The sequence below is a fragment of the Leptosomus discolor genome, chromosome 9 (assembly GCF_034619465.1).
Source record: "Leptosomus discolor isolate bLepDis1 chromosome 9, bLepDis1.hap2, whole genome shotgun sequence".
Lineage (NCBI taxonomy): Eukaryota > Metazoa > Chordata > Aves > Leptosomiformes > Leptosomidae > Leptosomus > Leptosomus discolor.
In genome coordinates this window covers 7,039,052-7,064,904 of record NC_141399.1, presented here as the reverse complement: position 1 = coordinate 7,064,904, position 25,853 = coordinate 7,039,052, and the positions used below count along the sequence as shown (strand labels likewise).

The 25,853-nt window shown below is 46.3% G+C and overlaps 1 protein-coding gene across 1 annotated transcript; it reads left to right on the top strand.

Moving 5' to 3' along the window:
- The first annotated feature begins 434 nt into the window (after nucleotides 1-434).
- Nucleotides 435-25,853, top strand: LOC104346669 (monocarboxylate transporter 2). The gene is made up of 4 exons (XM_086470034.1): nucleotides 435-651; nucleotides 16,839-16,982; nucleotides 21,813-22,688; nucleotides 25,561-25,853. The coding sequence occupies exons 1-4, from the start codon at nucleotides 435-437 to the stop codon at nucleotides 25,851-25,853; spliced, it is 1,530 nt and encodes a 509-aa protein (XP_086326160.1).

The following is a 25,853-nucleotide window of genomic DNA, read 5'->3' as shown; positions in this document are numbered from 1 at the left end:
GGGGGGGTGTCCCACGCGTGTCGGGGGGCTGCAGCCCAGCCTGCCTTGCACAGGGGCGGTGGTGCCCCGGGTCGGAGCCGCCGCTTCTCCTTTTACTCACCTCCACGGGGCATTTCTGGCCCCGTCCCCCTCTCCCCCCCTCCCCCCCGCCCCCCGCAGCCCCCAGGGCGGGTGGCAGGAGGCGCTGTTCCCCCGAGCTGATATTTGCGAGAAATGGGGGCACCAAAACGGCAGGGCTGGGGTGCGACATTAGGAATAGGTAACCAGATTGGAGCTGGGGTGGGGGGGGATGCTGTCGCTGCGGGCTGGGGGGTGTGTGGGGGGGTGTGTTGTGGGGGGGTGTCTAGGGGAGCAGCATCTGACTCGGCGCCTTTGCACTTTTGTGTTTCAGGGCTTCCCGAGGAGCGCTGGGCACCCGCTCGCACCGCCCGGCCATGCCGCCCCCCACTAACGCGGGGCGAGCCCCCGGCCCGCCGGACGGTGGCTGGGGTTGGGTGGTGGTCTTCGGCGCTTTCGTTTCTATCGGCTTCGCGTACGCCTTCCCCAAAGGCATAGCCATCTTCTTCAAAGAAATCCAGGATTTCTTTGACACGTCCTATGGCGAGATCGCGTGGGTCTCCTCAATCATGTTGGCCACGACGTACGGTGCAGGTGAGTAAACCTGCACCAGCCCCTGCGGCACCGTGGGTTGTAAAAGCAGAAATAAGCCAGAAATCTGCGCTCGGGGCCAGCGCAGAGGGAAGGCAGCGGTGTCCATCTGCACGGGCGCTATCAGCAGGTTTATTTTCCCACTGGGTTTCCAATGTCGTTTAGGGAAACAAGTCGTATGTTGAGCCTAAAGGGGGTAAGGGTCAGTTTTTTGGAAGTAAACTCGTGTTGGCTGCGATTTTCAAACAGGCCTGGTGCCTTCTGCGTTTGTCACTGGGTTCAGTGGGTGCAGGCGTCTTTTGACCCCTCTGGGTGTCTTTTGGGCCTGTGGGGGACCCCAAACGCCTTTGAAAATGTGGTCTGCCACCAGTTTGGTGCTGACAACCCCTTTATTTCTAGCTGGCTTTGCTGCTTTTCAAAATACGGCTCATTTGACTAATATGCGGTGTTAATGCAGAAGACTTTATCCTTTGTAAGAGGTGCAGTACCCTCTGTGCACCAGTCTGAGCTGCATGGTGTGTCCCATTGCTGCATTCCCTGGCCATGCTGCAGGCTGCGCTGGGGGATTTCTCTGACACCGGGGACAAAGCGGCCTTGGCCCTGTCACACAGCACCTCCATTCCCCCAAAGGCAGGCAGCACCGGCCCTGGTCCTTGTATCCGAGTGATGAGGGGACAGGCAAGCTGTTTTGAAGGGACCCTTCTGGCGTCCTCCTGCCTTGCTTTCACACAAGTCGGTTACTTTGCACCCAGGAGGCTGTGAAACACCAGCATGGCCCAGACCTGGTGTGTTGCTGAGCATAGCAGTGGCGTTCCCTACCCTGAAACCGGAAGATTGCCTATGAAAGCTTTCTGTGAGCACCAGTGAAAAAGCCCTGAGAACAGGCTGGTGTGAAATAACTGGGTCTGGGTTTCAGCCAAAGGTGAGCGTGGAGCAGAGCAATAAATGAAGTAGCTGCTTGTTTATTGTGGCAGCTTATAATTACAGCAATGAAATCGCCACAGTCAATCATTCTTATCAGTTGCAAAGCAGTGCATATAACTTTGCTCTTTTATTATTATTTTGATATCATATTCATGACTCAAGGAAGGAGAAACTTGGGCTGCTTTTGATTAGATCTGCAATGGGATGTAGACAGGAACCATGCTCTGTAATTGCAGGAAACTTCATCAATATTTATTCTGGCTGGTAAAGCAACTCTGAAAATATTCTTTGTTTTTAAGAAGGGATTTTTAGTTTCCTTAATAATGCACTGTAGTGCTTTTTGGAGAGCGCAGTTGATAATGAAAGTAAAGATGCTTTGTAAAGGTTTGTAAAGTGGAAGCGATGCTTGAATCAAAGCCTATCATAATCCGCTCTATTGCAACCCACTGCAAAGGCTTGATCCCACGGACAGTAGTTCTGCAAGGGCCCAGTTCCTATTTGAAAACCCACAAACGGAGCACTTTGAGGGCAAAACCCAAGCAGTGATTTAGAAAGAGAAATCCTCCGCTTAAGCCAGTGCTGTTGTCCCAGACCACCCCCTTGGCCTCCCTGATGGGAAGCTGAGCATGAGCCTTGGGGAGTGCTGTGGCTTTGGGATAGATTTCTACTGAGGCTTGTTATTAAATGCAGAAAAAAGCACTTTTGCCTCAACCCCAGCAATATAAATAAGCAGTCTGCAGTGAAAAGGAAACAGCCGGGCTCTGTATAAGCTGAACAGGAGCAAGTGGGTTCCAGTGGGGGAGGGAAACCCTGCCGTGGGGAGGCAGATGGAAGGACCACTTGTCATTTAGATGCTACTTAAATGCTGTTTTAAAGGTTGGGATAAATTATGTGGAATGCCTCTGAAGCAGTCAGGTGGGAAAGGAAGGAAAAGCAGGGAGCCCATGCCTTTGGTGTGTTCAGTTGCCTACCGATGAGCATCTAGGAAGCTGCATGGTTTGGAAGTCAAAGAGAGGTGGCTAATATTTGGTACCAAAAGTATGCAAATGAGTGGAGGCTGCTGCACATTTCAGGGTCTGATACTAAAATTTGGACATCACTTTTTGGGAAGGCTGCGATTGCGGTTTTAACATAGGTGAGTGAGCTAAATGTCTCCATGGAGAGAAGGGACCGCTGCTCTCCCTGATGGCTGGGTCCCTAACACATTTCTCTCTGTCTTCCCAGTAGCTCAGGGCACCATACAGTGCAAGCCTTCTTCCTGGGGAAACGCTGTTTCTTCCATTGCACTCAGTCTTGGGTAGATGTTAGCTGGAGCTTAACCATGATGATGATCTTACGATTTCAACCACCACCAGCCACAGCGAAGCAGTGGGAAACCCTGTTTTGCCATGCGGTGGGGACAGACCTTGATGGAGTGGCCCCAAACATTGTGTCCCTTCCGCAGGCTGCCATCTGCTGAAGTGATATCGCATCGCCTGTCCTGTAACGCTGCAATAAACACGCCAAAGTAGTTACCTGTAGGCTGGGGGCTCCCTGGCTGCCTCTGTGGGTTGTTTCCAGCTCTGCTGTGTCTTCTGATAAAAATGTGTGTGTCCCCCCCCTCTGGTATGGAAGAGATGCTTCGTGCCTGACCGTGACCAAGCAAGAAACATGCTCTGCAGTTTAACTAATTAATTAAGGGGTGTAGATGGGGGGCTTGAGCCTCTCGGGGTGCAGGTCATGGCCAACGAGTTGGCGCTGGAGCAGGTGAAATGCTGCTCTGGTCACCTCTGCCTTCTCCCGTTTGCAGACTTTCTACTTTCTTCTCTTTCTCTCCAAGTGTTCAAGACAGTGCTGTGAGCTCTGCACCTGGGATGTTGTAGTGGACTTTTGCCCCAACTAACAGCGTCTCCTCCCTTTTCGCAAGGAGCCTTAACTTTACCCTCCCTTATGCTGTTACGTGGTAATATGGGGGATGATACAACCAGGCACGGTTAGACTTAATTGCAGGTGATTGTACCTTTGTACCTTCCCACTTGCCTTGCAGTTCCTTAGTTATGTCCCTTTAATAGTCCTCCCCTCCTCTGCTCTGCTCTTGAATTAGATTTATACTTTTTTGAGCATCCCTCTCTCTGCCGCCATCCAGGATCAGATGCTCTGTTGCTCAGTGGCTGCAGATGGGGCCACGGTGGGAGTCTGCAGAACATGGAGCAAAAGAAACGCGCGTGCCCAAGAACATGTTTAACACATCTGATTTGATTGACCGGGCATTTAATACCAGAGCGAGTTTGACCGATGAACGACTTCAGTGATTCGGAAGTGCTCACTAAAGGAACAGGGTGCTGGTTCCTGTGAGCTGCCAACGTCTTGCTCTGCTGCGGTGCCTGTTAGAGCTGTTAGGATGTCCATGCAGCAAAGCTTGATTTACTTTGCTGAAAAACTAGGAAGTACTTTACCACTGGATTTTTGCTAATCTTTTCTGAAAAAAAGTAATTCTGAAAACACCAAAGTAAGCTTTCAACATAGTCCTGAGTAACTAGTAGAGTTACTAAACCAGGTAATTATTGCCGTGGCTTGTCTAGTCCTTCCCTTCGTTTCCCAAACCAGTGGCAAGGCAGAACTGTCACAGCCTGCGTCAAGGTGCAGGGGTGGGTGGGCAGGCTACAACCACGCAGGAACCACGCTGGGTGCGCTGAGCATCTCCTACATGAGGTGTCAGGCCCTGTGTCCCAGGGGGCTGGAGGGGCCAAGTGGTGCATTTGTGGGTCTCAGGCGTGGGCATCACAGCCACGAAAGGAAAGCCCCAAATTTGCCTCGCCTCCACCCCTTCCCCCTGCTCCAGCAGCAGTAAAGGGCTGCGATTTGGAAGGTGGACACGTAGATCCAAAGCTTTCCTCAGGAGTGCACAGGCTCCACCGGTTGCTCAACTGGCTTCAGGGAAAGGCGGTAGCGTTGTTGTCCCCTCCCTGGTGTTCGGTCACATCTCCGGGCTGTGCAGTGGCCCTTGCAGCCAGGACTCAGGGCAGCAAGGCTGGCGTCTGAGCACAGGGATGTCCCCCATGAGGACTGACCCGGCTGTCCAGCTTGGGTCCCTCCATCCCTGGGAGCTCGGGGCAGCCGTGCCACTCGGCACCTTGGCAGGGTGCGGAGGGTCTGCCGCTCTTGCTGACAACAGCTTTTGTTTGCAAACATCCTCGGGAAACAGTCCCTTGTTTCCTTGGCGCGCTCGTTGGTGCGGGGACTTGTTTTTAGGCTGTGCTGCTTACTGTGTTTGCATTTCATAAATAATGCAAACGAGGCGTATTTTCTGAAAGTGCTCACATGAACTAACCCAAATCTCCACTGGAGCTGGTCTGTTGATTTGACAGCATGGATGCAGATTTACAGCGACCACCTGAGGCTTTGTCTTGTAGCACCAGAGCAGTGCCAGTTTTTCAGACCAAGACTGAAAAATCAGCAGCAAACATAGTTTCTGCCCTTCACTTTTTGCTCAGTTCCCCTAGGAAGCTATTTTATACCAGCCAAGGCTCTGGCAATATATATTGCAGAAGTTTTAATGTGTCTTGTCCCTCAGTTTCTTAATCTGAACTAGGTTGCAGAAAACAATTCTGTCACTATAATACAAGTAGTAAAACAGATTAGTGTGCAGTAAAGCGGATAGCCTGGACTTTATGATAGGGTACTTCTAGTTCTCACCAGTCTTCATGTTCAGCAATTCCATGTTTCCAGTTGAGGAGGGCAAACTGGGAGGTTTGTGAGTAAGGAGCACAAGGGAACATTGCTTTTCTCTGACCAAATCTGCAAGGTGAAACCCTGTCAATCTGATAAAGAAGGATTTCTGTTCTGCAATGTTTCTACTTTTTTTTTTTTGTCATGGGAAAAGTGCTCATTCCTTACCCCAAATAAGAAAATTGTTACGGAGCAGAGTCTTTGATGGATGGAAAGAAAAGGAACCATGATCTGTCTGTAAGGGACCAGGGGAGATGCCATCATCCTTCCCTAAAGGTGTTTTCAGCTGCACCTCAGCTCCCAGGTATCAGGCTCTGGGGGTGATGAGGACATGCCAACGTTGCCAAAACGTGGAGCATCGTAGCGCACCCGTCATGCTGCTGCATGCCTGGCAGGGTTTCCCTTTGCAAGCTGCCTCCTTGGACTTTGCTATGCCAACACAAGACCAAGGTTCCCAAAGTCTTGCCTCATGTAAAGGTGAATTTTGTTCAGGAAGACAATCTTAATTAATATAATTGCAAAACCAAAAGCCTTTGGCCTTCACACCTCCTGACTCGGGTCCACGTTGTGTTCACAATACCAAACTGAGCACCCATTTTTTAAGGGTGACGCACTTCAAGCTAGGCCACAGATGGGTCACTGGAGATAACCATTATCTGGGGAAAGCAGGAGGCAGTTGAGCTCTTAGGAAAGAAAGATAAGTGATATTAATTTTCTTGTGATTTAATTGCCCTATTCAGCATTGGGGGAAGCAGCCAAACATTCTAAAAGTAAGAAAAACTGAAGCCACTAATTTAATAGCAGCAATGTTCTTGTAGCTGTTACAGTCTCCTCTAAGGCTATAAGAGGGGAAAGGGTCGTGGGAAGAAGTAATGTCTTTTATTATGGCCAACTGTTAGAGCTTGAACAATGAGCTGGCTTTCTGGCACGTGTGCCAGGATAGAGAGAATAATTTAATACCTAGGACAGTATATGCATTTTCAGTTTGGGTGGTGGTTTTTTTTTTTTTTTTTCAACAGTGACTGTGTGGCCAGAATGTTCCTTTCATCATTGTAATGAAACAACACAAGTCATCTGAGTGAAACTCAGAGACCAGATCCTGACACAGAGCCATTTCAGCTGATAAACCTGAATAGCTGGGGCTAGAGCAGGAGACATCTGACCTCTTATTTTCCTCATTTTGAAGAATCTTATTCTTTCTTTTGCTATACACTGCTATAATGCTCTCCCCAAAATCTCCAAGGTGCTGTTCTTACACATCCAAATTTCTATTAAAATTAGGGAATCACCTTCTGTCCATTTTGCAAAGACAGGAGCAGAGAGCCACCTTTGACAAACACAAGAAAAATGAGAGCGTTTCTGAAGTAAAAGCCTTGTCCTGAAGGCAGCCAGTGTTTGTTACCCGTTGCTTGATATTTATTGTTTTGTAATTGGCTGTAATATCTGAAGATTTAGTTCTAGAGATGCTCCACAACTGAGTCTTCTCCAAAGAAACTTTCTCCTAGAGCTTGTAACTGCTTAATAGAGCAGCTGCTAAAGCAGCAAGGAAGAGATTGGGAAGTTGAAAGTCGACCATTGACCTTGAACATTTAATCCAAAATTTTATAGCTGTATTTTATTACACTGCTGGCATGATAAATTGCAGTGACAGGTTTAGAAAGCACCTTACAACATGCAGTGGTGTAAAGCTATATTAATAATGAGTTAGATTCTGCAGTTTTTAACTTAATCAAAACTGCCAATGTTCTCTTCTGGTCTGGTCCAAACTTCATCAAAATCTTCTCCACCTCCAGAAGGTCTCACCCAGTGCTCTCCACCCATCCCAAGTGCTTGCAAAGAGTTCTGAAGCGCCACAGCACTAACAGGGGAAACTGAGGCATGGGAAAGGAGGTGTGGGTTTTTCTCATGGACAAGCGGCAAGTGGGTAACAGAGTCCAGGCCAGGCCTCAGGAGGTGCAAGCTCTCTGCAAGCCAGTTTCAGCTCAGACATTGCCTGATGGGCGACAAGCGCGAGGGCAGGACTTGCCCCGGTGGGTGTAGATTTTACCTGCTAAAAGCTCGGTGACAGGGGGGCCTGGCAAAATTGTGTGTTGTGTATTGCCCAGCATTTTGCAGTGGATGTTCTGTGTGTGAAGTCCCAAACGGCTGGGCATCCCCCTCACCGTGGGGAAGGCAGCTGTTTGCATGAGAGCAGCTTGCCTGTGTGGAGCATCCTACAGGGATGTCGTCTGGTTTAAGAAATAATCTCTCCAAGGCACAAGTACTTTTGCAGATACCGTGCTCACATGCTGTGGCTGCTGTTTTCATCCCCTGCTGCTGAGAAATGAGCTGCTGCAGCATGTGCTGGGGCTTTTTCTTGTTCTTTAAGAAACCCTGAGCCCCAAGACTGTGGGTTCCCACACGAGTGGCTTCGCTCCTAAAAAGCAAAGGGGTTATCCTTATGCCTGATGCTTGGGTGATTGCACTATGGGCTTCCCATCGTTTTCCATGATGTGGGCTTAGCAGAGAAATGAAAGGGTCGGTACGTGGGCACGGTTTGCACGCGGAGATGCTCAGCCCCGATGGATGCAGTGCGGATCTGCGGTGTGCAGCCAGCTGCTCACTCGTCTTTCCAGGGAATCCAGCACCTGTGTCCTCTGGGTCCTGTGTTGTGTCTGACTCCGTGGGATGCCTCAGTTACCCAAGGGTGTCCAAAACGACATGAGCACCTCCTCGTCCACCCTTAGTGCTAAGCGAGGGTTATGAGAGGGAGGGAGAGGAGGGTAGGACAGGCAATATTTGCGGTAATGTATCGTGTGTCAGCTCTCTACTTTTGTGCTTACAGCATTGGTTCAACAAAAATTCCCAAGTAGGGCTTTCACTAGGATTTCCCTAGGCATGTGCTTGTCCACCTGGATATTTTACGTAGGCTGAAACAAAAGGAATATCTCTGTTTATCCACAGTGGATACCGAGCATCCTGCCATCATGGCCCAAGCCCAGGCAGGTGCTCCCTGCAAACCCCCGGCTCAGCGGCACGCTGCTGGACTTCCCCTTTTGCTTATCATCACCACCTCTTGGAGTCCCACCAAGAGTCATTCAGCCTCCCCATGTCATTGAAACAAGATGTCTTCCCACGCTGGGGCAATCCCCAGGGTAGCAGCCCCATTACAAACATGGATTTTGTTAAGAAAGCCAGGTGAGGAATGATTTGATTTCTGTAATGGATGGCGCTGCAGATTCATATACTTCTCCTGAATCTCAGAGAGCACTCAAGCCCTGCAAGGTCACCACATATGTGCTTATATTTTTTATTTTTTTAAATAGCCCTGTTCTACTTAAGAACGATAATAGCACTGTAGGTTCAGGTGAAATATTTCTGTGTTCGTGAACTTGGTCACAAAGCTTTATCATTTCACCCTTCATTGGAGCTAGCAAGGTCACCAGGCAGCAGTAATAGAGATGCGATAGACTTAATAAAAACTGAGATTAATAAGAACTAGGAAGAACGCAAAGCATTTTGGTTGGGGGGTTGTTAATGCTTTGCAGGAAGGTGTTAAGCCCAGGAGTAAGTTATAATCCACTCCTACAAGTGAAGTTCAAACATGTGAAAGCGTATTCCTGCGGTCAGTACAGCATGTGTTTTGTGGGCTGCCGTGGGAAGGAATGTGAGAGCGTTGATGCCAACCCGTCCCACAGCATTGCAGCTTTTCAGTCCCTGGATGGCTCTCCACTGTAACTGGTCTCTTGTTTATGTGGGGCTTCCAGGAGGTGGACAAAGCCTTTTGGAGACCATGCCCAGGTAGGGGCCAATTTGCTTGTCGTGCAGTGTGTTAAGACCGCTAACGAAGGGCTGGTGGTCTCGGGGAATAGGTGTTTCGGCTGCGTAAGGAGCTCATGTTCTGCAGCTGGGCTTCAAAGGACGGAAGGGATAAAAGTCTGTGGTCCTGCCAAAGCAAAAGGTTGGCTAAAAAAATCATGGGAAAGAAATTAAAAAAAACGTGAAGTCGTGACCTTCTGAAGGTCAGCGGCTGTGATGTGCTATGCGGGTGAGATCCAAACCAGCAGCCTGGGGAAACCACTGAGCGCAGGCAGCTGCGTGCTTGGCACCTGCGACGCCATCCCCTTGCAGGAGCGGTTATTTAATTGCCCAAATACGAAGTGACACGAAGGACCTTGGCTCCAGCCCCAATTTTGGAGCTGTTGGCCCGTGGCTGCTCTGTGCGCTGCAGGAGCGGCGCGTCAGCTGTGTAATCTGAAAATTGAAATGCCGAAGTGCTGATCAGATAAGATTGCTGGATAAGGAAGAGGACGCTTTGTCTTTCTTAAGCTTGGGCCTCATCCACTTTGTTTTTCTTCTCTTTTTAACATCAGGATGCTGCTGTGGCAAATGCATGTATTTCTGACGGGAGGTCAAGGTCCCTGGCTTCCCAAGGATGTCCCTGGTGGGTGCAGGGGAGGGAGGGCTGCCACAGCTTGGTTTCTGCACCAGATCATCACACCCACTGCCTTCTCAGCTGGATACGGTGCCAATCCTGTCTAGCAGACCCAGCACCACAGAGCCTGGACCGGCCAGTTTGATGATCGAGTAATGTGTGCCCAGGCCATCTCTCCCATGCTTGGCTTATGCATCTCACAGGGGTTGTGCTAAAACTGCAGCTATTGCCCCCTTCAATGTACAGACCATTTTCCTCATCTGCGAGGAAGAAAGAGAGGCAGCTTCTGGTGACTGATTCACTGTTGGAGCTGCTGTTGCACGTGCCGGACTTCAGCCTCCTTATTTAACGACGATTATTTGCAGTGCAAAGTAACGCTAACAGAAGGCATCAGGGCAGTTTAGGGACGGACAGGTCTTTAGAAGCTGCCCTTTGGGGTCTGGCAGAGGGGTATTTGATACCATGGCTGCCACCTGGGGTGTTTGCTCGCTGCTGCTTGTCCTCCAGCGCTGATGTGCATGGCCGTCCTGTCTCCAAGCAGCGCTGCCTGAGGAAGCTCCAGTACAGTGTCGACTTCTCAGCCATCGTGGGTGAAAAAGAAACCATCTCAACCAAGCAGCTGAGACTAACAATACACTGCATTATTACCACCTACCACCAATTCTTCTCTGGTGATCTGGAGCAGGCACATGCGGGGCTTAGTTAACGTGGGTCAGCTGGAGAGCAGCAGTTCTCCAGGCCCTGGTGACAAACACTTCAGAGCATGAGCCATCCGGGTGCTGGACCTTGGACTTCCCTTCTAGCAAGGCAAAAGCCCCCCATCCCATTCCCCCTGCTTTGGAACTGTGCCTTGTTTTTCCTCAGGCCACCTCCCTTTCAGGCTGTGCATCGTTACTGGGTGCTGATTGCTGATGCTGATCCCCTCTGCCTCGGGAGTTTGGTGGATTCTGGCAGTGTGTTAATAACACGGGGGCACTTGCTTTCATTTGCAGGGTAATGAGGAGGTTGCTCTGTTACAATGGGCTGGTACCCTGGTGGATAAATTACGAGGCCAAAGGCAATGTTGTTATTCCACCGAGGGAATGAGATTATTACTGAGGAAATTGCAGGCCTGCTCCTCTCGTTGTTTTACTACTAGTGTAATAATAGACTTTGTTTTATTAGTATAAATGATTTTCCCCCCCTTTCCTCCCAGCTGAGTACGCTCTGCTCCTTCTTATGTCCCCAGTAATTCCACATAGTCAGCGCCAGTCATGTTGTGCTGAGTTCCTTAGTATTATCTGTGTTTTCACAGTAGTTTGGAAAATACTAACTGTCTGGGCAGTTCTTTTGCTGCTGACCAACGTCCCTGTGCAGTAACAGCTCTTTAGAGCCACTTGTCAGGGTGGAAAAGTGCGAAAAGCTGAGCTGCATGTGGCAGCCCCAGCGATGGGGCACTGGTGGTCCCAAATCTGCCAGCACTGAGTCCATGCAGTGTCCTGTTTTAAGGTGTTGCTATTTTATCGTCTGCATGGCCATCAAATAGTCTTACCAGCAGACATATGATGTGTGCAATGGCTCTGTGCCACTTTACACTGTCAGAAGGTCAGTCTTCTGAAACCTGGAAAAACCCCACTTTGCATGGAGGCCTCTGGGTTACAGGGTCAGGCTTTCAGGGTCTCAGCTCTTAGTTGCTTTCCTGAGACCCCTGTAGAGAAATAACTTTGGCAGAAATTAATCCAAGCCAGGTTCCATGGAAAAGGGGGAAAACTATTTCTGTTAGTATTAGGTTAAGTTAAAAATAAAGACAAACCAAAGTTTACAAATAAGGGAGACAGATATCTATATATATATGGTCAGAGGTATGGGAGAGATAGTCCTTGTTAAAAATACATTGGCGTTTTGCACCAACACTGGAAGTCTTGCAGCTCATAAAAAAATCATAAGGCTGGTTGAGGAAAACAGGAAGGCAATTCAGGTGTCTACTTTTTGAGTGCTGTTGTACTTGCAAGAGTTTAAGCCAGTCTGGATTGATATTCCTTGTTAAATGCCAACTCTGCGTTACAATCCTCTCTGGATCATAGTTCAGCGTCTCAAATAGAATAAATGACAAGATGTCCTGGCTTTGTGGAGGAAAAGAGAGGAGACTCCAGGTTATTTTGCATTTTTTTTATGGTTTTACAATCTTCTCTTCAGGGTCCTTTTCACTTCTGCAAACACAAAACTCAAGGTGAAAAGTAATTGGACAAGCTAACAAATGAGATAGGGCTTGCTGTATTTCCCACCAGCGAGCTGCTGTGTTTTGCTTGCCACCAAAATCAGCTTCTTTGACATGGCTTTTCATGTACCAGCTAACAACGAATGGAAATCTGCCACAGGTCTGAGAAAAGGGAGGCTTTATACAGGACAGGCACTAAACCAGCATGATTTATATGGGCTGAGGATAGTGCTTTACATTACATTAGTCTTCCAGGAGTGCCGTGATCCCAGCTGCATCTTTTGGGTATATTTGGTGCAAACTGTTGCTCTCCAGACTGTAGGGTTTTACTGCAGGAAGAACGCCTTTCGTATGCACCCTGCTTTGCAAGGGCTTGGGGTGTAAAGCGAGGTGGTTTTGAGCGGGCTTTCCTTGCTCTTACCCAGGGGATGACGGTAGCTCCACTGGAGAGCGTGTCCCCCAGCAGTGCCCTGAAGGCCAGGAGAGGTGCAGAGCCACAGGCATGGCTCTGAGCGAAGCCAGCAGCAGGATGAGGCTCAGCATCCCCCCTGTGCCCTCTGCTGTCTCGTGTCATTCCCTTGCAATGGATGATAAATGAAGGCCAAGCTGGAAGGTCATCGGGAGGGAGGAAGCCACTTACTGGGTTGTGGAAGGGGCTGCCTTGTTTCCTAAGGCTGGGTGGGTGGAAATGCCATCCCTTCCTGCAGCAAAGCACTGTCAGCTGCCGCCTCCGTGTCGGCAGCCTTGTCCTTGTAACCTATTGGGGTGCAAGGGAGTGATTAAATTTTACTTCTCATTTCCATTAGAAGTTAGAAGTTCTGATGCCGCCATGGTGGTGGAGTTGTGGGGACAGTGCTGGTGCCACGCATCAGGGACAAGCTTAGCAGCTGAGACGGCTTTTCTGCTTGCTGTGACTTTTCAGAGACTTAGACAGCATTTGCATGGTTGCTTCTGTAAAGTCAAGCCAGGTAAATGGCAACTTTCTGAGGACTTTGCCAGCTGTTTCTCTTGCCCTGTCCTCACCTGACTCTGTAAATTAAGAAGCAAAAATCACCCCAACTCCTGCTAGCTTCCGCTGCCATTGGCTCGCAGGAAGGAAGAATGATTTAGTTTGGATGCCAGGACAGGGAGCCTGTGGTTCCTGCACATTTGACCAGGCAGGTATTAGCAAGTAAAGGTGCCTTGGGATCTAAGCTGCACACGTTGTTACCGTAAATGGTTTCTGTGTGGTAATATACAGCATCTTTATTCTTTTCATGCTGGCTGAATAACTGGTAAATGACAGGTCCTGCTTTTCAATTCCACTGTGTTTCCAGGGGCTGTCACACTTTTAATTTTTACAATAGCTGCAAGCAAAGCAGTAATTGTGTTTCCTATTTCCTGCAACTGCGGTGCTGGCTTTGTTGTACCCTTTTCTTAATTCCTCTGCCCTGACTTGAGCTATTTGACGTTTTCCAAAGCTCCCCACAACACTGCTGTTAAAGTTATCTGATGTTTGACGGCCCCCTATGAGAAATACACTACAGGTGGCATGTGGCAGGGCAGGGCAGTGCATTTAGGTCTGTTGGGTGTGATGCTGATCACTGAAGACATCTGGGCAGAGTAAAGGTGTATGTGTCTGTGCTTCGTGTGCCTGCCCAAATTGGCAGGGTTTGTGCGCTGCAGTGTGCACAGCTATGTGACATATTGCGTGTGCTGGTTTCTGCCGAGAGAGGGGACAGCTTTTGAAAGGCTGCTCCATTAAAGCCTATGGACGTTTCTGTAGGTCCAAATGACTTAAGTGGAAGTAATTTGGGGATGTAATTTTGCATTTGCCTCAGTGCATTTGAAAGGTCTGCTCAGGACTATCACAAAACCTTCAGCCTATGAGCAGCAGCTCAGGGAAGTTTGGTTTCCTAGCTGTTTGAAGCCTTGGGTTGGAGTCTCTGGTGTCTCATAAAGTTTAGGTCTAGCTGATGCTTTCCCTGCAGGCTGAGTGCTCATCATGGCCTTTGCTGTGGAATCTCCAGTGGCTGGAAAGGTTTAGTCCAGATGCTCTGCTCCTGTTTTCTCCTCTTAACTGGCTGCACTTAGTATCTTAGAGGTCTCCGTCCCTCAGTCCTTTGTGGGTGACGCTGGTCAGGGAGATCAAATGATGTCACTTCCAAGTGTGCGCTGTGATCCTGTATGCCATGCCTCTCTAGCAAAGCAGGCTCATAGGGCCTGGACTTGAGGTTTCAGGCTGTGAAGGAGAAAGGTTTATGTTGCTTCTGAAGTTTGTCACAGTCCCCTGTGGGCTCAGCCCAGCCCAGGCAGATAACGCCTTTGAGACCACAGTTGTCCCACCTGGACTGTCAAACAAGTGGGACTGATTATCCCTCGGTAAAACTGATAATGCTGGTTGGTTACAGCAGAGGAAGGCTGTTTGCTGAAGGTCATGCAGATCTGCTGTAAAACGTTGCTGAGAGATCGCAAAAGACAAGAACAGGGAGCAGTTGTGGTCTTGTGGCTTAATAAGTGATCACTGGGAAGTTGGGATGTGGTTGAGGACACTGCATGTTCATGGAGGGTGCCCCAGGGGCATGGGAAGGGTGATCTCATTTGTAAAGCCAATGGTTGGGATATGAACTTGTGCTTTCGTCTGCTGCAGCCTCTACTCCAGGTTGTCCCCATAGCTGGGAAGCAGAGCAGAATGTGTCCCACCCTCAGCCACTTTCCAGTTCATCATCTGCTGTCATGGTCCAAACCCATCCTTACAGATGGGTGAAACCAATAGAGCAGCTTGTGGACTGGAGTGAGAGGGATGTGGATCCATATTTCCCTTCCAAGGTGGATGCCACAAGAGTGGGACATATGTGTACATTTTTTTTTTACTCGTCATAGCAGGGTCTTTTCCCCCCAGAAGCGCCCCCAAGTCAGAGCAGAGAAGGGCCTTGGCGCGAATCTTGTGGACTTTAAATGCTCTCCTCCATGGTACAACATCCTGTAGTTTTAGGGCCAATGTGAAAGCCTTTTTCCAGTGGGGAGAAGGTAATTGAAATCACGTTTTCTTAGTTAAGTAATTATATTGATTCTGGAGAAATGCAGACATGTGGAAAATTGAAAAATGGAAGAGCTGCATGCCCTTAGGCTGCAGATGAATATGTTGGTGCCTTTCTGAGGAACACTGGCTTGATCTATTGAATTACAGGACACACTGAGACCAGCTCAAGCACGATGCAAGTCCAAACCCTGACCAGGGACCCTCACTGAGAAAGGGGTCCCTTTTCTGCTGTGCTGATCTGACACATGTATCTCTTTCCTCAGAACTTCTTATTGAATTCTGTAGTGTTCTGTGCAGCAAAAGGATGCATGCATGTGAATCCAGTTACAGGATTAGAAAAAACTCTCCACGTAATTATACACTCACAGCAATTTTAATTGAATGATGCATTTGATGAGACCTGCTCACAGATCACGCTGTAACAGGGATGCTGTTAAGACTGTGCGTGTGTGTATTTCATTTATGAGTGTTTTGACCTTAAACATCTAGTGGAAAGTATTTTACATGCTATGTAACAATGGGCTTCGTTTACTGGATTAAAACAGTCATACCTACTGTTTTTTGTTCTTGCACATTGTAACAGCTGAGAACTTGTTCGGATGCTGTCAGCCATGCTGAGGGGATATAGGGGTTTTTGGGTCTGGCTTATGTGCTCAAGTGTGCTGTGGTTTGCAGGGTCTGGAAAGAGCTCTGGCACTATTTCTGGCTGAAATTACTTAAGCAAAGGTAAATAGCCTACCAAATGGCTCTGTGGTGAGGTAGATCCCGTGGTCAAACTCTTCAGAGTTTGTAAACTTAAAATACCTGTTTCCAGTAATCTGTATGTGAATGGTGTGGGCTGTTTGTAACGGCAGGAATGAAGGCAAACAGACACACTGGGCTCCAACACACCATTGCTGTGTGCTGAGTAGCACCAGAAATTGACAGGTAAGATAAAATACTAAATGCTGCCTGTGTCATCCTCCCTCATTTCCAGCATCGTTTTTGTAGCATTTTGGTTCAGGGTTTTTGAGTAAAACAGAATCTTTTTCTAACATCTCATAGCTTGACTTCTGGACTGCTCTTTCCTGCTCAGTTTGCTTTCTCTCATTCTGACTTCTCAGCCTGATCTAACTTCAGAGTTGACTCTGCTTTGAGCAGGAGGTTCGTCCCGAGACCTATGACATATATTATTCTGTGATTCTGATTTTACTGGTCCTCCAGGTGGTTGAGACTACTATACACAAGACCTCCCTTCTTTCCTCCTCCACCCGAAGCTGCTGGCATGTTTCACTCCCTCAGAATTCAGTGCTTCCTTTCAGTGTGCACAGTCTTTGTTAAGCCATTTTCCTCTTTCATAATTTTGCACTTTCCTGAACCACCTCTTTACATAAATGCAAGACCAAACTGGTTGTTTTGAGCGCCTGCTAATCCATCATCCCAAACCGTTTCTACCTACATAGGCTGCTATTAAGATTTAATTAACAACTGTTCTGCTGAAGCTTCAGTCCTGGTCAGCAATATTGGAATTGCATTAAATAGAGGCATTAAAAATGCAACAGTGTTCATGATAGCAGCCTTGTAATATGAACGGCAGCTTTGCGTGTGTGGTTTAGCATCACAATAAATCAAGAAGCTCCTGTGTTGGGATCACGTGTTCACCTGATTTGTTATTGCCATTTGCCTTCTCTGGTGACACTTTAAAGTCCTGGGGGCAGGAGCTGCCACCAACTACAGAGCTGCTGTGTGGCACGGGACGTGCTGCCATCTCTACACAGTGCAGAGCGTCTTTCTCTCTTTTTCCATTTTCTTCCTGAAGTCATCCTAGAAGCTGTCAGCAGCACCTTGGGGGCCCTGACGTTGCAGAGCTTTACCTGCTTGGTGTCAAACATGGCCTTCTGTCAGAAGATACCTACCTCAAGGACCATTTTGCACTCTTTCCCCAGGTCCCATTAGCAGTATTTTAGTAAACCGCTATGGCAGCCGACCTGTGGTTATATTCGGAGGCCTGCTGTGTGGCATTGGGATGGTCTCAGCTGCCTTCTGCACCAGCATCCTGCAGCTCTACATCTGCGTGGGCTTCATTACAGGTAAGAAGAAACCATCTGCTTTCTACCTGCACTTGAGGTTCATGTCTGATGGCTTGGGGCATCCACTCTTGGGCACCTCAGCCAAACACAATGGGAAGCTGGTGAGATAAAAAGCTGGTGGGAGAAAGACCGTTGCTTATCGACTGCTGCAGATGAACTGTAGCAAAGGGCATATCCCCTGCTGAGCACTGTGTTCCTGGCTGAACATCGCGTGCGGGATCTTAGCAGGGGATGTGCTCTTTGCAGATGAGTGCTCTTGGCCAGAGGTGACGGTGAGGACGGCCATCAGTGCCCTCAGCTCCCACTGAAGCAAACACAGGCTGACTGTGCTCTGCCCTGGGCAAGGCAAGCCCTTCGAGATACAAGCGCGACTATGAAGAAAGCACCTGTGTTCCTATATTACTGTGCGTTATCTTCCCTCTATGAGACGTATGAAATGAGATTTCAGGGATTTGCTTTAGTTTACTTGCCCTTTGCCTGCTTGTGAGGTTAAGAAGTCCTTTATCTGAAAATAATAACTACTGGAGTTGATTGAAAATAGGCAATATTCTCCTTATTGAGAAAAAAATAAAACTGTATTTCCTTATCAAAGTTACAGTTCGAATTGTCGGTATTGAAATGCGAATTTCCGTATTGGAAACTCAAACAGGAGAAGGCATAGGCTTAGTCCAACATCTTTAAAGCCTGCAGTTGCTGCGTTATTGCTTTTAAAGGTAGATGGATTGGAGTTCTCCACCTGTGGGAGTCTAGATGCTTAACTGTAAGGTTTTTTGTTTATTATTTTGGTTAAGGTACAGCCAGTGTTTCTTCCAGTGCAGCTAGGACATCTGCCTGAAAACATGACACAATGAGGTCCAAATTGGCTTTTGAGGTTGCAAGGTGTATGTTTTAATGAACGTTCCCTATCTCTCTGCAGCCGCATTAAACGTTGCTGCTTTCTGAACAAGAAAAGTGCAAGCTCAACATTAATAATCAATAAAACCAGTCACTAGCAAAGTAAATTGGGACAGAAAGTTTGTCACCCTCTTCTCCTACACCAATATTGCTTTATTAAATCTGTACAATAGTGAATAAATCCCCATGTAGGATTTCCTCTCTTAAACTTCACTCTTTGTAAGGAGAGTCACTGCAGTTAGAAGAAACTGTGTTATTACTGAATGAATAACTCTTGCAGACTGCTTGAAAGGGATTCCAGAAACAAAATGATGAGAAATAAAAATAATCAATGTCTCCCATGGATAAATTCAGTATTTATTGATGCATGAGCTTGCATCATTCCCTGCTAAACAGATGTCCTCTAGCAAGTTGACTAATGCTGGATTAGCACATGGAAACCATAAATCCTTTGCTCAAAATATATGCATTTTGGTGAGCAGAAGGGCTCAGGCAAGAAACAGTGCTTGTAGGAAGGCACCAACTCTTATTTTCAAAGGTGCTTGTCTAAAAACATGCCAGGAGGGAATTTTGTGCCCAACCCCAATGGGCCTAGGATTTACGAAGACCCTGCTCTTTTTTGGTCCCTGAATATCTTTGCAAATCTCATCCGTTGCCCACCCCAGAGAGCTGATATTACGAGCTGTGCTCCATGCACATGTGTAACCCTCGTGTCAGCAACCGGGTGCAGGGGCAAACTGCCCCCATCCTTCCTCATCTTTCCTCAGGGCAAAGCACGTTTTTTGTCGTGTACTTCTTTTCCTCCTGCTTGCTGAATGAGGGCAGCTCTATGGATGAGGTCTTAGCTAACAACCCATCATTTCCAGGCACGATGTGTGTGCTCGGGAAGGCATATTAATTTGACAGAGAAGGGAAGATGCTTGTAATCCTGCTAACATGCTTGATGCCTCTAATTATGCTTGAAGTGCTTTAAACGGTCAGGCCTAGCATGGAAGCATTCAAGGGCAATTATGAAGCTGCCTGCTCATCACACAGCTGAGGCAGCACTACTGTACAAGGAGAGAGACTTTTGTAAAGGCGATTTGCAATGACTGTAAAGCAACCTGTAAACATCACGCTACTTCTAGCCTCCTTCCCACTAGCCTGACAGGGAAACAGACCGATGTAAAAGACCATGTTCATGTAATTCGCAGGGATGGAGGTAAAAATGAGATAGTTGGTACTAGGAGGTCTCTGCTACAGTCCTGTGCCTTTGGCATATTAATAGAATTCTCTTCAGAGGAGCAGAGCAAGAAGTATCTGTTTACAGTGGAGGGATTAGACACGGCAATCTCAATTGCTTTCTCGATTATGTCTTTTTCCATTTGCATGCAGAGCAAGGTCTGGGCTCCTCTGGTAGAGGCAGCTCTGAAGCAGCTCTGTCCTTGATGGCACCAAGCTGTGGGCTGCATGAGGCGCTTTGCATATGCTGTAACACCCATGTTCTCTTCCTCACTTGTTTCCCTATAGCACTTAGAAAAAGAAATGGGGTTTGCAAGCTGTTGGCCTGGATAGGTGCCAGCCTGGATACATTAAATAGGTGTTTAGGCATGCAACCTCTTCTTCAAGAGAAGGAGCAAATTTCAAAGCTAAGTACAAGGCAATAACAACTGGTCAGAGTTTAGTTCAATCTGACCGCCATGAAATAAAATGGGATCTAGGGTGAAGCATGCTGAGTAATGAGACTAGAGTCTTTGCCTCAGCCGTAAATGTTGAGCATTGAAATACCTGGTAGGATCTTCCCTTGCTAATAAAGTAAGAACAAGATCAATAGCTATACAGCTCATTCCTGCAGCACTACTTATTTCCTTCTAATATGAGGGAGATGTATTTAATCTAGGGAAGGATGCTCCTTTCTGGCATGGACTTGGTTCTGTTCATGCAACACCACTGACAGGCCTCTCTGTCATATCCCTGGGGAGAAAATGTGGTTATTTGAGCAACAGTTTCAGCCATGGAAAAGCTGCTGTAATTTCTGAAAACTGGAGTAAAATGGATATAAATATTTCCAACTGAAGTCAGCCAAAAGCTTAAAGTAAATTGAAATTCCAGTCAGTCAATTTGAGACTCTCCAAATTTAATTAATGGGAAGAGCATGAGGTAATATTAAATTAGATTTGTCTGACTGGCAAATTAATGTTCATATAATAAAAAATTTGAGTTGATTATTGTTTGAGTGGATAGCTGGCACCCAGTCTGATTTTTCGTTCTCTGCACAACATGTGGTAAGTTCCTACCAAAAAATGATTCTGTGGAAACCATGGTTCAATTTCTGCCCTTGCCTGCTAGCTTGGGATATACGGAAATAAAGCAAACTCTGATCCACTGTGTTGCATCTTCTCAAGTGAAAGAAGATGCATTCCTGTACCTGAGCACCATCAAGGGTGTTCTCTAACCAAGGCTGGTTTTTGCCTCCATAGTTCTCAGGTCAGCCCTCTCATGAGGATGAATTTGGCCCCTTATGCGTTATGAGCAGGCTGTACTTCCCGGAGACATGCCCTACCAAATATATGGATTACCTAGAAAAGCTCATGCTGAGAATGTGTTTCATATCAACGTTAATTTTAATATGTTGCCATTTCAATTTATTTTTAATGTTGTAAACTGCCAAGTAATTTAAAAAGAAAAATAATCTTAGACTTGGCAAAAATCGTAATTTTGTAAAACCGTTCAAACTGAAGCTATCCAACATCAGTTGAATTCTGCTGCATCAGTTGGATTCTACTCTATCAGCGACTAATGATAGTGTTCCTCAATTAATTTTGAGGACCTTGACCTTTCTAAATTGTCTTCTGTAAAGCAATATGCCTAATCATGTACTGCGCAGTTAAACAAACTAATTATATAGACTAATGAACAAGAAAAAATCCGCATGACCCTATTTTCAGGATTCATGTTCTCTGATATAATCACTTCAAGGATTACATTTCTGCTTTGTTCTAATGTGGCTCATTCTTTCCTGGATGACAGGGTGGAAAATATGTGGCATGATTTTTGAGTGTCATTTTGATGGAGTTCTGAAAATTTAACTTTCTAAGGAAATACTGCACATCATAGAAATGTTAGAAAAGAAGAGGTTATTATATGCTAGTGCTCTCAAACAGAACCACGGAAAGTTGAGACCATCACAGCAGTTGGCATCTCTGCCTTCAGATTTTACCTGTGAAAGAGAAGCTGGCTCACTGAATTAGCAATGTAGATTTACAACACCATTTATATATCTAAATGTAATAAAAATAAATTTTAATTAAAAGAAACACTCCAGGGTCCTGCTTAATTAGCATCCTCAGTAGCTGTTTTGCTGTGTACTTGCAGACCTCTTAATCTTTTGCATCAGATCAAATTGCTCACACCACCAAATTAGCAGAGGCTGAGAAGGCTGACGTTCTTTTCTGTGCGGGTCTGTCTGCCCAGCAGCAGTGCTGGGTGCCCACCGCCCACAGAAGGGAGTGCTAGTCCCAGCTGCACGTGAGAAGGGTGACACTTTGGTGGTTAGCACTGTCCAAGCCAGAACAACCTTCCTCAAACTGGGAGCTGTCATTTTTTTTTTAATAGGTCCATCCTCTCCTCCAACAAGGCTGCTGTGTCTGGACAAAACCAGCTCGCATTCACTGAGGGCAGAGGTTCAGTTTCTTCTGAAGCAAACTCTTTGTGCTAGGTTTGCCACCCAAGAGACTTGCAGTGCAAAAAGAAGGGGCGTTCTTTGACTGAAGGTGCCTTTCTGGGGTCTGCGGCAGCCAGAAGCTTAGGGATGTCTTGAGCAAAGCTTGCATCCAAACTATCATGTTGAAGAGCCACCAGTGGATGAGTTGTCCAAGAATTTGCCTTAAACAATGAGCTGAGGATAAATGGGTCTCAAATCTTCCTTTGTGTACATCAACTATTTTTCTCTTCCAGGATTTGGCCTTGCTCTCAACCTCCAGCCGTCGGTGATAATCATAGGGAAATACTTTTTGAAGAGAAGACCCATCGCGAATGGCCTGGCTATGGCAGGGAGCCCTGTGATGCTTTGCACCCTGGCGCCTCTCAACCAGTTCCTTTTTGACAATTTTGGCTGGAGGGGCAGCTTTTTAATACTTGGGGCAATTCTATTACACTGCTGTGTGGCAGGAGCTCTCTTCAGACCCATTGGGGCAGCCACAGCATCAGTCAAAACCCAGGTGACTGAGGAAGGGAAGGATGCTCTGAAAGAAAAGATCGCTGAAGATGCCATGGAAATGAGTAGTCCCACAAACATCCCCACGGACAACAAAACGGAAGAGGAAGGAGGAAAGGACTGTTGTGAAAAAATCAACAAGTACCTTGATTTTTCCCTCTTTAAGCACAGAGGGTTCTTAATTTACTTGATTGGAAACGTGCTCATGTTTCTGGGTTTTTTTGCCCCCATTGTTTTTCTGGCACCCTATGCAAAGCACATCGGCATTGATGAATATTCAGCTGCTTTCCTCCTTTCAATCCTTGCTATCGTGGATATGATTGCCCGACCTACCACTGGCATCATCGCGAACAGCAAGTGGGTGAGGCCACGGATTCAATATTTTTTCAGCTTCTCCATTGCTTTCAATGGCACCTGCCACCTTCTGTGCCCGCTGGCTTCTGGCTACACAGGGCTTGTCATCTACTCCATCTTTTTTGGCTTGGCTTTCGGCATGGTTTGTGCTATGCTCTTTGAAACCCTTATGGACCTCGTGGGAGCTGCCCGGTTCACGAGCGCTGTTGGCCTGGTCACCATTGCGGAGTGCTGCACGATATTGCTGGGACCACCTATTGGAGGTGGGTGTATTTTCTTCCTCTGCTTCCACTGAGTTGCTGCTTATATTTAGACTCTTGCAAGCACAGTTTGTAAGAAGTGATTCTAAATGTGTTTTCTCTGCTTCCCACCCACCGTTTCTCCACTATTAATTAGACAGGGAAGACAGGTCCTAGATATCTCCTATAGCATTTCCTCTTTACTCCTCTCCATGTAGTCCTCTAGTTGAAGTCAACAGTTTGGAGAGTGATCTTTTAGTCCCTGATCCCTTCAAACACTTGAGCTGAACATGCAGAGTGGCACTTCCTGCCACACCAAGAACCTTGCACTTCAGATGACTCTTCCTGGAGACTCCTCCTGTTGCAAAAGGCTGGAGTCCACCACAATTTAAGCACAATAAAACAGAACAGTTCTATGAAATCCTCTTGTTGACTCAAACCTGAGCCTTGTTATTTGTTTCTAAGGCTCTGAGTAATTCCTCTTGTGGATTTCAGTCATCTTAGTGCATCTGATAGATTCAAGGCTGTTCCAAAAATTAAAAAAGGTTTATTGTGGATGACATGGTTTGAAATATCAAAAGACAGAGACCCTTAAAGGTCCATGCTGACAATATTCAACCTCCAGCAGGACTTACAGTCATCTGAAGATAAGTGGAAGCAGTGATCTCCTGTGATTTCAACAGCCTCTGCTGCTTTCCCTCTATAGCACATGCTAAGTTCTTTTTCTAGAAGGAACGCACCATGTCTGGAAGACACCATATTTGAATCTGACATTTGGCTCAAGTACAGTCCTTATCAAATCTGAGTTGGCTATGAGTTAAATGACTTTACAGGTGACATCTGCTTGCTGTATAGATGCCATGCTATCTCTGTGCCCTGTCCTGCAATTTGCATTTCACCTGTGTGCAGCCTGAATACTGGTCACCATTAAGTGTGCTAAAAGGTTTAATTAGGTTGTGTCTGCTGTCTGTATTTGGGTGTATAAAAGCTGAATTCTTTCAATATGACGCTATCACAATAAATTTAAAGAATGCACAGAAAAAGGCAGTTTAAACCCATTTCCTGGATTCAAAACTGAGATCTGGCTAATACGCTGTATGACGCATCTTGCGGAGCCATTTAATTCTTCATATTACCATGCAGCTCATACAGTGTGACAGAAGCAACTGTATCCTCTCGCCGTCTTAGAGATTCATTATTTAATTAATGACAAACAAAAGAAAATACAATTTTAAAATGACCGTTTTCTGAATTATATAATTTTCTGTGTGGAAGATTAAGTTAATGACCAGGGACTGCTAATGAGGCTAAAACAGTTCTATGTAATCATCAGTAATATTAGTTTTGTAGGGTTTTCCCCACCATTTTAATAAGCAGCAAATTTATCGGTTCTTTGGCATTTTAATAGCCTACTACAGAGTTCTGCTTTAATGAACTAAGTAAATTGTTCCCAGTGTGTTTTATGACTTTATCTTATTCTCAAAGGAAAAGAGGCAAGACTATCCTACTGTTGAATTTTCCAATACTCTACTCATTAAAACTCTCATTGAAACCTATTTAGGAGACCTCTAGGTCACCCTGATTAGCAGAAAAGAAAAGATTATTGCGATTAGCATTTGGTTGATATTTCACCAGTAGCATGAAAAACACAGTGCATTGAAAATGGTTTATGAAGACATCTAGCAATGATTCAGGAAGAACCATTGACCAAAACCAGTTAATAATTATTATTTTTGTGATCAAGAAATCTATTTGGCGGCCATAAAATCCCTTGTTAGTGTAATGCAGTGGGGTAATTAATCACCAGCTTTTCAACATTAGGGGTCAGTCAGGAAGTAATTAAAGGTCCCTCTTTTTAAGGGGGAGAACATAGTCCAAAAAGTCAGAGAGCTAATGGATGATGGGACAGTTTTAAGGAGGACTGTCTGTACTGCGAAGGCCAGGTTAGGAGTGGGTCTTACTTTAATTAGGATTTGGGATGTTAAGAATGGTCTGTGTTGCACCAGTAAATGGGAATTAATGCTCAGGATCATAATCCCAATAAGATTTGCATTACATTTTGACATAATGGAGAACACTGACATTTCAATTAAGCCGTCTCCCTTCAATTACTCTGTAACTCTGTAGCAGAGGCATTAACCTTTGAGAAGAACCTGTCACATTTGTCTTGGCATTGAAATTATCTGACATTGACAGCATCATCTTTGCTTTCCCTGGAACTAATGTTTTCCAGTTCCGCGCAATGCCCTTTCATCTCTAGATCACGAGTATAAATGCAGAAAGGGCAGCTGTGACCAAAAGCTGAGTCCCCTCTAATGCTGGTGAATGACCCGTGGTGGAATAAATTGGAGGGTCTTTGTCAAGAGTCTGAGATGAAACCCAGTGGTCAGGTGCCATCTCACGAAGGTTTTCCCAAAAGCTGCCGCTTTTGCTGGCAGCCTGAGAACTGCCAACTCAAATGGACGTCCTTGTAGGTGATCACTGGAGTCAGCGGAGGGACTGTCTGCAGACTCTGTGATCAGGACTTAGTTCTGCATGGAAAAAACAGGTGTGCATGAAAAGTCCGGACTTTGCAATGTAGGTTCTCAGCTCCTGTCCACTTAACTGTACAAATCGTTGGAAGTATTACCTATATCAAGCATTACCTATATCAGTCAAACCCCTATTATAGTATTACCCACATCAACCCACAGGCCATATAGTGGAACATGTGATAAGTATCAGAGGATCAGAGTATTTGTGGAAGAAATCAGGAGTCCAGAGAATGTCTTATTTTACCCTGAAGCCACAAGTTGTCCCTTTATATTTAGGATCTGAAAATACAATGTTCTTGCCTTCATCTCTAAGTTCCTTCTTTTTTTTTTCTTTTTTTTTTTTTTAAATATATGCTTTACAGGAACTCTTATTGATACGTTTGGGGACTATAAATATATGTTCATTAAATGTGGAGCTGTGATGGTCCTGGCAGGAACCTTCTTGTTCATCATGAATTATTATAATTATCGTATGCTGGCCAAGGAGGAGAAGGAAAGACAGACAAAAGAAGAGGATCTTAAATCTGTAAGGACAGAAAATGAAGGCAGAAATAACAGGAACAAAGAAACTGCACAGGATGGGCCTGAGCTGGAACCTTTGAGAGAGGAACAAGAAGGACTAAAGAAGGAAGTGAATGGCACAAATGAAGTTTAA